Here is a 12,836-nt window from a genome sequence, read left to right as displayed (position 1 = left end):
ACACCTCCAGACGTCAGCACAGTCGCCAGGTAGCTAGCTAGCTGCAGGTTCGCAGTCAGGGAGTCTGGAAGCTTCCGAATTAGAGTTAGATAGCTCGGCCCAAACTCCGGCATTAGAACTATGCAGCAAGGCGACGAAGTCGGAGAGCCTGTGCTTCGGCGAAGGCTACTCCTGAGCACCACCTTCCATCTCTCAGCGTGTCAAACAGGTTTTCCCCGCCCAGTGAAACACCCACTGAGATGCCTGTTGAAAGTGCTCTGGTGATAGGCGATTCTATCCTACGACACGTGAAAGTAGCTAGACCGTTAGTGGCACCAGCAGTCGAGGTAAAAAGTTTACCGGGAGCCAGAGCGCCGCACATTAGGGCCAATCTTAAGGTGCTGACCAGAAATAGATGTAGATATTCCAAGATAGTTGTCCACGTCGGTGCCAATGATGTCATTGGTTTTGTAGATAACTGGTCCACTTTCAAGGGGAAGCCTGTTCTACTGAGCAAGAATGGTATCCACCCCTCGTGGGAGGGTGCTGCCTGTACTTCAATGAACTTATCAGCTCGCCTTTATGCAGGTACAGGGTTAATCAGCCTTTGACAAACCGGAGCTAAGGCCAGGCCGCAGGCAGAAAACCTAAACCGACTGCCTGCGAGTTGCCTTGAGTTGTCACCTAGGTACCACCCTATTGACATTGTATCTGTGCCCCGAACCAAAAATAGTTCACATAGACCACAAGCATCCCTTTCAAATTTTATTTTGTATTAAGTTAAAGCAGCTGATATTGACCACCAGCGCCACTAAGCTAAAAATAGGATTACTAAATACTAGTTTACTAACTACTAAGGCACTTATTCTAAATGAAATCAGTCCTAAACATGCTTTGTTTAACAGAGACATGGGTAATACTTAATGATTACATAGCCTTAAATGAGGCAACGTCTCCGGTATATAGTTATGAGCACAGACCCCGACACAATGGTAAAGGGGGATGCGTTGCAGCAATTTATGAAAAAACACTACCAATAATGCAGAAGTCTGGATTTAAATTTAAATCATTAGAATTATTGTTCCTCAAAATCTCAAGCACCTGTTCAAAATCTAAAACTCTGTCTCTTCCCCTCATTATAATTTATCATCCACCAGGTCCTTATTTAGAATTCTTAGCTGAATTTGCAGAATTCATTTCAGACCTACAGTAGTTACTTCAACTGAGAGAGCAATAATTGTGAGGGATTTTAATATTCAAGTAGACAACGAACATGATCCCCTGACAATAGCCTTTACAAATATACTAGACTCTATGGCTATCGTTCAAAATGTAACTGGCCTACCCATAACTGCGGTCATACCCTTGATTTAATCCTATCGTTTGGTCTTGATATAGATAATATAACTCTACTGCCTCAGTCCAGTATTATCTCTGACCATCATCTTATTATGTTCAATATTTACCTTCCTCAAAATATTACACCCTCGACTCGCTTCTATGCCAAACGTACAATCACGTCAAATACAGGGAGTAACGTTATCGATAATCTCCCTGAGCTATCGTTTTCAACGAAACTAATGTTGAATCCTGCTGAACTTGATAGCATTACGGATTATTTAGCATCTACGCTTAATTCCACCCTAGAGAAAATTGCTCCATTAAAAATAAAAATGACCAGAGTAAATAAAACTGCTCCTTGGTATAATGACCACTTGCGTACTTTAAAACAGGAGACACGGAAATTAGAATGTAAGTGGAGTCAAACTAAACTAGTGGTGTTCGAACTAGCATGGAAAGAGGCTACAAAAAAGGCTCTTAGATACTCTGATTTAGCAGCACTATCACAACTGATTGAAATAAACAAAAATAATCCTAGATTTACCTATTTACTATGGTGTCCAAGCTGACTAATAACCAGACTACTAGTGTGCCCGCGTTATTTTCCAGTGACGACTCAATTAGACAGAACATTTTGAATACTCCAATAACTTCATTCTCTGGTCTTGACACAGCATGTGCTAATGCTGCAATCACCCTATTTGAAGCATTTACCAGGGTTAACCAGTCATAACTGATGTCCTTAATTTTATCTTCAAATTCATCTACTTGTTTGCTAGACCCTGTTCCAACAAAATTATTCAAAGAGATGCTTCCGGCATTGATTGAACCGCTACTAGCAATAGTTAACTACTCAATGAGCATCGGCCATCTACCAAAATCTCTTAAACTAGTAGTAATTAAACCTCTATTGAAGAAACCAAACTTAGATCCCTATAGACTATAGACTAATCTCTAATCTACCATTTATCTCTAAAATGATAGAGAGAGTTGTAGCTAGTCAACTAACATCATTTCTGCAGGATAACCAAATTTATGAGAGATTTCAGTCTGGGTTTAGAACTCATCATAGCACAGAGACTGCTCTACTGAAGGTAGTAAATTGCCTTCTCCTATCTGCTGACCAAGGCTCGCTCCTAGTGCTGCTTGACCTTAGTGCTGCTTTTGATGCTATAGACCATGCCATTCTCCTACATAGTGTCATGCCCGGCTCGTCCGCTCCTCGTGTGTGCCACGCCCCCTGATTACCCACGTGTTCTTCCCTGATCGTCTCCAGCTTTTTCCGATTCCTTTGAATCCTTTGGTGTATTTATACTGAACAAAAATATAAACGCAACACTCTTGTTTCTGCTCCCATTTTTCATGAGATGGACTTAAAGACCCACAATTCATTCCAGATACACAATATTACCATTTCTCTCAAACATTTCTCACAAATCAGTCTAAATGTGTGATAGTGAGCACTTCTGCTTTGCTGAGATAATCCATCCCACCTCACAGGTGTGCCACATCAAGATGCTGATCTGACATCATGGGTAGTGCACAGGTGTACCTTATACTGCCCACAATAAAAGGCCACCCTGGAATGTGCAGTTTTTTGCTTTATTGGGGGTCTGGGGACTCAGAACCGGTCAGTATCTGGTGTGACCACCATTTGCCTCATGCAATGCAACACATCTTCTTCGCATAGAGTTTATCAGATTGTCAATTGTGGCCTGTGGAATGTTGGTCCACTCCTCTTCAATGGCTGTGCGAAGTTGTTGGATATTAGTGGGAACTGGTACACGCTGTCGTATACGCCGGTCAAGCACATCCCAAACATGCTCAACGGGTGACATGTCCGGTGAGTATGCTGGCCATGCAAGAACTGGGACATTTTCAGCTTCCAAGAACTGTGTACAGATCCTTGCAACATGGGGCCGTGCATTATCTGTCTGAGTGGCTGGTCTCAGACGATCTTGGAGGTGAACCTGCTGGATGTGGAGGTCCTGGGCTGGTGTGGTTACACGTGGTCTGCGGTTGTGAGGCCGGTTGGATGTACTGCCATATTCTCTGAAACGCCTTTGGAGACGGCTTATGGTTGAGAAATGAACATTCAATGCACGAGCAACAGATCTGGTTGACATTCCTGCTGTCAGCATGCCAATTGCACGCTCCCTCAATGCTTGTGGCATCTGTGGCATTTTGCTGTGAGACAAAACTGCCCATTCCAGGGTGGCCTTTTATTGTGGGCAGTATAAGGTACACCTGTGCACTACCCATGATGTCAGATCAGCATCTTGATGTGGCACACCTGTGAGGTGGGATGGATTATCTCAGCAAAGCAGAAGTGCTCACTATCACACATTTAGACTGATTTGTGAGAAATGTTTGAGAGAAATGGTAATATTGTGTATCTGGAATGAATTGTAGATCTTTAAGTCCATCTCATGAAAAATGGGAGCAAAAACAAAAGTGTTGCGTTTATATTTTTGTTCAGTGTAAGTCCTGGTCTTGCTTGTCTCCCCTGTCCGTCATTGTAGGTTGTTGTGGTTATGGTGTGGTTTGTCGGCTATCGATGTTCCCTGTTCCTGATTAAACCCGTTGTTTGCCCTGATATTCGCCTGTCTCGCCTGCTCCTTGCACGCCTGCCCGCACGTTCGCCGTTCCGTCCGGCTTAGATCGTGACAGAATGACGGACCTGACCAAAAAGGCAGAGCGGCAGACCGAGAACGATCGGCTCGGTCTGCTGCAGGAGACACATTACTGGCTCACCCAGCCCGACGTGAAGGAGGACCCCGTCGCGCTGGACCTAGCCACCCAGAGCTGCGACCTCCTGCTGGCTATGTCCCCTTCGGGGGACAGGAGATGCCTGGGAGAAGTGCGTTCCCACCTCTACCAGCTCGTCCAAAGGATGACAGTGAAGAGGTTGTGAATGGACGCACCGAGCGTCGTGGAAGTTGTTCCCCCGCCTTCCATCCCAATGGAGGTGGAGCAGCCCCCCGCGAGCGCCGTGACGCCCAAAAAGAAGAAGAGGAAGAAAAAGCCAGTGACCACCCCCACGATCGCTCTGGGAGCATGTACGCTTCTCCCCGCTTCTTTCCCGACCAGGGAACGAGAGGATTTCTTGGACAACCTGGACGTCACAACCGCAGCTCAGCTGCCCACGCAGGCAGCTTTCCCCGCAAGGGGAGAGAACCCAGCTGCTGTGGAGCTACCGCACCCCCTGGAGCAGTATAACTTCCGACCCGAGCGGCTGGCCAATAAGGGGGCCAGTCCAATACGGGACGTGATTCCGCGAGTGCCCCGGCATCTTAAAGGGGCCACACCCGTCATGTTCTCACGGGACCTACCGGTCCCGCTGCCTCCAGCGCAGCCCAAGCAGCCTCCTCCGCTGCCACCTGCGCAGCCGCCTCCACTGCCGTCTGCGCAGTCACCTGCGCAACCTGAGCAGCCACCTCCGCTGCCACCTGCGCAGACAGCGCAGCTCCCTCTGCCTGCAGACCCAAATCCCAAGCAGGCGCTCCCTCAACCTGCAGACCCAGCTCCGGAGCAGGCGCTCCCTCAGCCTGCAGACCTGGCTCCCGAGCAGGCGCTCACTCTGCCTGCGGCTCCCGCGCTCACGCCCGAGGCGCTCCCCCTGCCTGTAGCTCCAGCGCCCACGCCCGAGGCACTCCCGGGCAGGCGCCCCCTCTGCAGCCTGCAGCTCCTCCTGTGAATCCTACGCCCTCACCCCGGCGAACTCGACCCCGACCAAGGGTCATAATGTCTGTGTCCCGTAAGGGGCGGGGACACAGACGCAGGGCTGGGGTCCCACCCGCCCTGCCCCCTGGCTCACCCTCCCTCGCCTGCGCTAGGGCTAGGTCGGCGCCTGCGGGTCCTGGCCCTCCGGGTCGGCTGTCGCCTGTGGGTCCCCCTCCGCAGCCTCGTCGCCCTGCCTCAGTCCCTCTTCCGACTCCTCCTCGTCGGTCGCCTGCGGGTGCCCCTGAGGCGGCTCCTCAGTCGCCTGCGGGTCCGTCCACTCCTGCGCGTTGGAGGACGTCGCCGCCTGCTGCGGCTCCCCCCCTCTCCTTGCCCTCACCAGGGTCCCCTCCAGCTCCCTCGTCCCCTTCCCTGGTTTCCCCTCCGGCTTCCTCCTCCTCCCCTCCGTCAGTCCCTCGCCCTGCCTCCTCTGCCGCTCCGAGGTCCCCTCCGGCCCCTCCCGGCCGCCTGCAGCCCCTCCGGCTGCCTCCCGTCACCCGCTGGGGCTCCCTCGGTCTCCCCTTAGTTCCCCCTCCTTTGCTCCCTACTTTCCTGTCTTTGCCCCTCCTGGTTTTGCACCCTTCTTGATCTGTCTTTCTGCCTTCCCGATCCTCTGTCCTACGTCTTGTCATTAGCTATGTTCTGTACCTCGGTCCTATTCCCTGTGCTTCGTTAATGTTTTGTTCTTCTGTTCCAGGTCCCGTTTCCCTCGTCCCGTTCGTCGCCTCCTTCTGGGCACGCCCGGTGAAGCACGCCTTTGGGGGGGCTCTGTCATGCCCAGCTCGTCCGCTCCTCGTGTGTGCCACGCCCCCTGATTACCCACGTGTTCTTCCCTGATCGTCTCCAGCTTTGTCCGATTCCTTTGATTAGTCTTGGTGTATTTAAGTCCTGGTCTAGCTTGTCTCCCCTGTCCGTCATTGTAGTTTGTTGTGGTTATGGTGTGGTTTGTCGGCTATCGATGTTCCCTGTTCCTGATTAAACCCATTGTTTGCCCTGATATTCGCCTGGCTCGCCTGCTCCTTGCACCCCTGCCCGCACGATCGCCGTTCCGTCCGGCTTAGATCGTGACACATAGGCTTGAACATACTGAAGGCATAAAGGGAGTGGCACTCTCATGGTTTAAATCTTACCTGTCAGACCGCTATCAGTATGTGAATCTAAATAGTGAGAACATGTCAAGATCAGATATGGAGTCCCCCAAGGTTCAGTTCTAGCTCCCCTACTATTTTCACTATTTGTGTTACCCTTAGAGTTAGTTATTCGTAAGCCTGGAATTAGCTTTCATTGCTTTGCAGATCCCCCTCCTGGAGCCGACACCTTATCGTGGTGGAGGGGTTTGTGTGTTACAATGATCCCAGGAGCTATGTTGTCTGGGGCTTTATGCCCCTGGTAGGGTCACCCAAGGCAAACAGGTCCTGGGTGAGGAACCAGACGAAGTACGGCTCAAAAACCCCTTATGATGAGAAAAATTTTGGACCCACGTTTTCCCTTGCCCGGACGCGGGTCACTGGAGCCCCCCCCTGGAGCCAGGCCTGGGGGTGGGGCTCGATGGCGAGCACCTGGCGGCCAGGCCTACACCCATTGGGCCTGGTCGGGCGCAGCCGGAACAAGGCACGTGAGTCCCCCCTCCAATGGGCTCACCACCCATGGGAGGGGCCATAGGGGTCGGGTGCGAGGTGATCTGGGCGGCGGCCAAAGGCGGGGACCTTGGCGGTCCGATCCTCGGCTGCAGAAGCTAGCTCTAGGGACATGGAATGTCACCTCTCTGATGGGGAAAGAGCTGGTGCGCGAGGTTGTGAAGTTCCGGCTAGATATAGTCGGACTCACCTCGACGCACGGCTTGGGCTCTGGAACCAGTCTCCTTGAGGGGGGTTGGACTCTTTTCCACTCTGGAGTTGCCCGCGGGGAGAGGCGCCGAGCGGGCGTGGGCATACTTATTGCCCCCAGGCTGGGCGCCTGTACATTGGGGTTTACCGCAGTGGACGAGAGGGTAGCCTCCCTCCGCCTTCGGGTGGGGGGATGGGTCCTGACTGTTGTTTGCGCTTATGCGCCAAACAGCAGTTCGGAATACCCACCCTTTTTGGAGTCCTTGGAGGGGGTGTTGGAGAGCGCTCCTCCTGGGGACTCCCTTGTTCTGCTGGGGGACTTCAATGCTCACGTGGGCAGCGACAGTGAGACCTGGAGGGGCGTGATTGGGAGGAACGGCCCCCCCGATCTGAACCCGAGCGGTGTTTTGTTATTGGACTTCTGTGCTCGTCACGGACTGTCCATAATGAACACCATGTTCAAGCATAAGGGTGTCCATATGTGCACTTGGCACCAGTACACCCTAGGCCGCAGTTCGATGATCGACTTTGTAGTCGTGTCGTCGGACTTGCGGCCGCATGTTTTGGACACTCGGGTGAAGAGAGGGACGGAGCTGTCAACCGATCACTACCTGGTGGTGGGTTGGCTTCGCTGGTGGGGGAGGAAGCCGGCCAGGCCTGGCAGGCCCAAGCGTATAGTGAGGGTCTGCTGGGAACGTCTGGCGGAATCCCCGGTCAGGGAGAGTTTCAACTCCTACCTCCAGCAGAACTTCTCCCATATCCCGGGGGAGGCGGGGGACATTGAGTCCGAATGGGCCATGTTCCGTGCCTCCATTGTGGAGGCGGCTGACCGGAGCTGCGGCCGTAAGGTGGTCGGTGCCTGTCGCGGCGGTAATCCCCGAACCCGCTGGTGGACACCGGTGGTAAGGGATGCCGTCAAGCTGAAGAAGGAGTCTTATCGGGCCTTTCTGGCCTGTGGGACTCCAGACGCAGCTGACGGCTACCGGCAGGCCAAGCGGAATGCGGCTTTGGCGGTCGCTGAGGCAAAAACTCGGGTGTGGGAGGAGTTTGGTGAGGCCATGGAGAACGACTTCCGGACGGCTTCGAGGAAATTCTGGTCCACCATCCGGCGGCTCCGGGCGGGAAAGCGGTGCAGCATCAACACTATTTATGGTGGGGATGGTGCGCTGCTGACCTCAGCTCGGGACGTTTTGGGTCGGTGGAGGGAGTACTTCGAAGACCTCCTCAATCCCACCGACACGCCTTCCAATATGGAAGCAGAGTGTGGGGACTTGGGGGTGGACTCGCCTATCTCGGGGGTGGAGGTCGCTGAGGTGGTCAAAAAGCTCCTCGGTGGCCGGGCCCCGGGGGTGGACGAGATTCGCCCAGAGTTCCTCAAGGCTCTGGATGCTGCGGGGCTGTCCTGGCTGACACGCATCTGCAGCATTGCGTGGACATCGGGGGCAGTGCCTCTAGATTGGCAGACCGGGGTGGTGGTCCCCCTCTTTAAGAAGGGGGACCGGAGGGTGTGCTCCAACTACAGGGGGATCACACTCCTCAGCCTCCCTGGTAAGGTCTATTCGGGGGTCCTGGAAAGGAGGGTCCGCCGGATTGTCGAACCTCGGATTCAGGAGGAGCAGTGTGGTTTTCGCCCTGGCCGTGGAACAGTGGACCAGCTCTATACTCTCAGCAGGGTTCTGGAGGGTTCATGGGAGTTTGCCCGACCAGTCTACATGTGTTTTGTGGACTTGGAAAAGGCATTCGACCGTGTCCCTCGTGGGGTCCTGTGGGGAGTGCTCCGGGAGTATGGGGTACCGGGCTCCCTTTTAAGGGCGGTTCGGTCCCTGTATGACCAGTGCCAGAGTTTGGTCCGCATGGGCGGCAATAAGTCGGACTCGTTTCCGGTGAGGGTTGGACTCCGTCAGGGCTGCCCTTTGTCACCGATTCTGTTCATAGTTTTTATGGACAGAATTTCTAGGCGCAGCCAGGGCGTTGAGGGCGTCCGGTTCGGTGACTTCAGCGTTAGGTCTCTGCTTTTTGTGGATGATGTGGTTCTGTTGGCCTCATCGAGCCGTGATCTTCAGCTCTCACTGGAGCAGTTCGCAGCCGAGTGCGAAGCGGCTGGGATGAGAATCAGCACCTCCAAATCCGAGACCATGGTTCTCAGCCGGAAAAGGGTAGAATGCTCTCTCCGGGTTGGGGATGGGGTCCTCCCCCAATTGGAGGAGTTTAAGTATCACGGGATCTTGTTCACGAGTGGGGGAACGATGGAGCGGGAGATCGACAGGCGGATCGGTGCGGCGTCAGCAGTCATGCGGGCGCTGCATCGGTCTGTCATGGTGAAAAGAGAGCTGAGCCAAAAGGCGAAGCTCTCGATTTACCAGTCGATCTACGTTCCTACCCTCACCTATGGTCATGAGCTTTGGGTAGTGACCGAAAGAACGATATCGCGGGTACAAGAGGCCGAAATGAGTTTCCTTCACAGGGTGGCTGGGCTCTCCCTTAGAGATAGGGTGAGGAGTTCAGTCATTCGGGAGGGACTCAGAGTAGAGCCGCTGCTCCTCCGCATCGAGAGGAGCCAGATGAGGTGGCTCGGGCATCTGATCAGGATGCCTCCGGGACGCCTCCCTGGGGAGGTATTCCGGGCATGTCCCTCTGGGAGGAGACCCCGGGGAAGACCCAGGACACGCTGGAGAGACTATGTCTCTCGGCTGGCCTGGGAACGCCTCGGGGTCCCCCCAGAGGAGCTGGACGAAGTGGCCGGGGAGAGGGAAGTCTGGGTCTCCCTGCTGAGGCTGCTGCCCCCGCGACCCGACTCCGGATTAAGCGGGAGATGATGGATGGATGGATGGATGGATGGATGCTTTGCAGATGATACACAATTATATATATCGGCCAAACCAGAAGATAGACAGCAACTTCAGAGAATGGAAGAATGTTTAATGCATATCAAAAAGGGGAGGTCAGACAACTTCCTCCAGCTGAACCTAGACAAGACTGACGTTCTTCTTACTGGCACTAAAGCCACCAGAAGTACAATATCGGACATCACAGTTAATCTGGATGGACTACCTATTACACCAAGTACTGTTGTGAAAAACCTTGGTGTTATTCTAGACTCTGATCTTTTGTTTGATGTACATGCTTCTAACATTAGCCGTACCGCCTACTTTCACCTGCGCAATATTGCCAAGTTAAGAAACATGCTCTCCTTTTAAGATGCAAAGAAATTGGTTCATGCATTTATTACCTCCAGGCTCGATTACTGTACTGTCTTATTCTCTGGCTGTCCAAATAGGTCATAAAATAAACTCCAGCTAGTCCAAAATGCAGCAGACAGAGTCCTCACCAAAACTAAAAAATACGATCATATTACCAAAATTTTATCTTCATTGCACTGGCTGCCAGTTAGATGTCGTGTTGACTACAAAACACTACTCTTAACCTATAAAGCTGTAAATTGTCTTGCACTGCAGTATGTGAGTGACCTCATTTGCAACTAAATTCCAAATTGTACACTTAGATCACAAGATGCAGGTCTTCTATACATACTCAGAATAAAGAATGTTACTTTTGGGGGAAGAGCATTTGCTCATAAAGCACCACAGCTATGGAATAAACTTCCTATTAGTGTTTGGAACTCAGACACAATCTCTGCTTTTAAGTCAAGGCTTAAGATGTACCTCTTTAGCCAGTCTTTTGGATAGTTACATCCCCTTTTCTAAGGTTCATAGGAAATCTGGAGGTTCATAGTCATTTGCGATTAAAGGTGAAAGGGGGGATTGGTGCTGTCGTCCTGCCACTCTCGCCGATCACTTAAGCTGTTAACGGTAGGTTGACTTGATGGCAAAACCCCTGGAAACCTGAAAGTCTGTGCTTCCTTCCAGGTCAATCTTTTAGCCAGTCTTTCATAGCTACTTTAGTCCTGCCGGAGGTTAGGTTAGGTGTAGGGCAATAACTCTTCTCCATCTTCTCTTTTCCGAGCTGATACCGATCCGACTCTACACTGTGTGAACCTGCACCTGGACTCATGGAGATGACAACATGAAACCAACTGGGACTTTATAACTTTATGAACTCTAATGAATGTCAATATAAATGCAGTTTTATGCTCCCCGGTCGCCCAGAGGAGGATGGGGTACCCTTCCGAGTCTAGGTTCCTTTCAAGGTTTCTTCCTACTAGAGGGATTTGTTCCTTGCCACTGTCGCCTCAGGCTTGTTTGTTGGGGTTCTGGCCAGTTAAATGTAAAGTGCTTTGTGACGATGACTGTTGTTAAAAGTGCTATATAAATAAAATAAAATAAAATTTAATTGAATTACGTACACCTGCTGCTCCCACACGCCTGCTCCTCCCATGCATATGTATCTACATACACACGAACACATACACTTGCTCCTCCCACACATATGCATGCTTTCTCCTCCCTCAAATACATGTATATATATACACACACATACATATGTAGACACACACATACATACGTATGTTAGCTCCCGCCACTACCTCCTGTGGCACTCACCACAATGTGGGTCATGTTATCAGGGAGTGTGTCGATGGTCAGGCTCCCACCATTGGCCTCCTGAGCTGTTCTGATCTGGCCCGATCCAGGGCTCAGCTGCTGATCCCTGCGGGTCCTGTGAAGCTCTGGTGGGCCCCGGTCCTTCCATATTGATGAGACATGAAGCCCCTCTGTGAAAAACAGGCCTGTAGTGAGGAGGGCATGGGACAGCAAACACGCAGAGAAAAGGAGGAAGTATTTGAAAATAATCCACAGTAATCCCCAAAATCCCAGATCACCCTAGTCCCATACATTTGGTATATGGTATACTAAATATATGGGACTGGTAAATATACCACTCAATTTTCAAATGGAACAGGCCATCATTTCCCAGAATGCAAGGTCTACAGGAGTTACTTTAACATTTGTTTAATATAAGAGACGTTTTTGTCCAAAGCAACATACACACAAGGCAAATAGCACATTGCAATCCAATGGCTGTCAAGGAGTTAACCAGACATAAATGCAGCTAGGTTGAGCTTCCAATGAATTCCCAAGTACAAGTGTAAGCAGTATCGGAGCAGGAGCTACACAACATATTCCACACATAACAAGAGGCTAATATGACATCTGTTCAGTGAACAGAAAAGTATGCTGCAGCAGATATGGGCTTAAAATGACATGTGGTATCACCTGGACATGCTGGGTTTACTGAACTTCACATCTTTGTCCTGCTTGAAGTCATTCAGTCCTTGTCCCCTCTCATGAGTAAGACTGATAATCATGTTTGGAATCGCACGGAATTGCACTAGAAGCATTTTGAGAGAATGACAATGAACCAGGGATAAACAGTTGCCACCACACTGTGTGCCCTAGATGCTCTTGCTGGTTGCCAGGAGAATTGCTGCTGAAAACAAAAACAATCCATGTCCATTTGTATTTCACCAGTTATTGAAAATTTATTGTGTGTTTGTCTGGTACAAAGGTGTAAGGATTGACAGCATTCTGAACGAGTTCTCTGTAGTTTTGTGTCCCACTTTTAGAGGCGCAGACAGCCACTGTGAACTCAAGAAATTGCTTCCTGCCTTAATTCAGAGCAAGATTGATTTCAACAGATTATCTAACAGAACTGCTGCTGTTGCCCCCTTTCAGGCTGGTACTCATTCACTGTCATTAACACAAAGCCACAGGCAGGAACTGGAGCTTCCTTACCCTTTTTCTCTGGAGCTGTAAATCTACATGAGGCAAAACAAACGGTCAGAAACAGTGTAGTTCTGGTAGCAGTGACTTAACACAGAACACTGAAAAATATATTAAATCACACTTCAGAATAGCTGTTTAGGAAAACAAACATGAAAGGCCTTCAAGTGCTTTGCAGTCCGCTGCCTCTTTTTTTGGAATGAGTCTCCCTGAAGGCCTTCCTCACTCTTACGCAGAGTCCTAGAGTTCCCCTGCTGAAATGGTGACCTCTCATTTTGAACTTTCATGCTTT

The 12,836-nt window shown here is 51.0% G+C and overlaps 1 protein-coding gene across 2 annotated transcripts in view; it reads right to left on the bottom strand.

Moving 5' to 3' along the window:
* The window catches only part of plxdc1 (plexin domain containing 1), a 68,144-nt gene that overhangs the window by 33,681 nt on the left and 21,627 nt on the right, over positions 1–12,836 (bottom strand). For both annotated transcript variants that reach the window (XM_049001068.1, XM_049001066.1), the window contains exon 2: positions 11,366–11,535. In XM_049001068.1, the coding sequence (XP_048857025.1) occupies positions 11,366–11,535 (170 nt within the window). The remainder of the gene's footprint in view (positions 1–11,365; positions 11,536–12,836) is intronic.

The sequence above is a fragment of the Brienomyrus brachyistius genome, unplaced genomic scaffold (genome assembly GCF_023856365.1).
Source record: "Brienomyrus brachyistius isolate T26 unplaced genomic scaffold, BBRACH_0.4 scaffold55, whole genome shotgun sequence".
Lineage (NCBI taxonomy): Eukaryota > Metazoa > Chordata > Actinopteri > Osteoglossiformes > Mormyridae > Brienomyrus > Brienomyrus brachyistius.
This window is presented reverse-complemented; position numbering and strand designations above follow the sequence as displayed.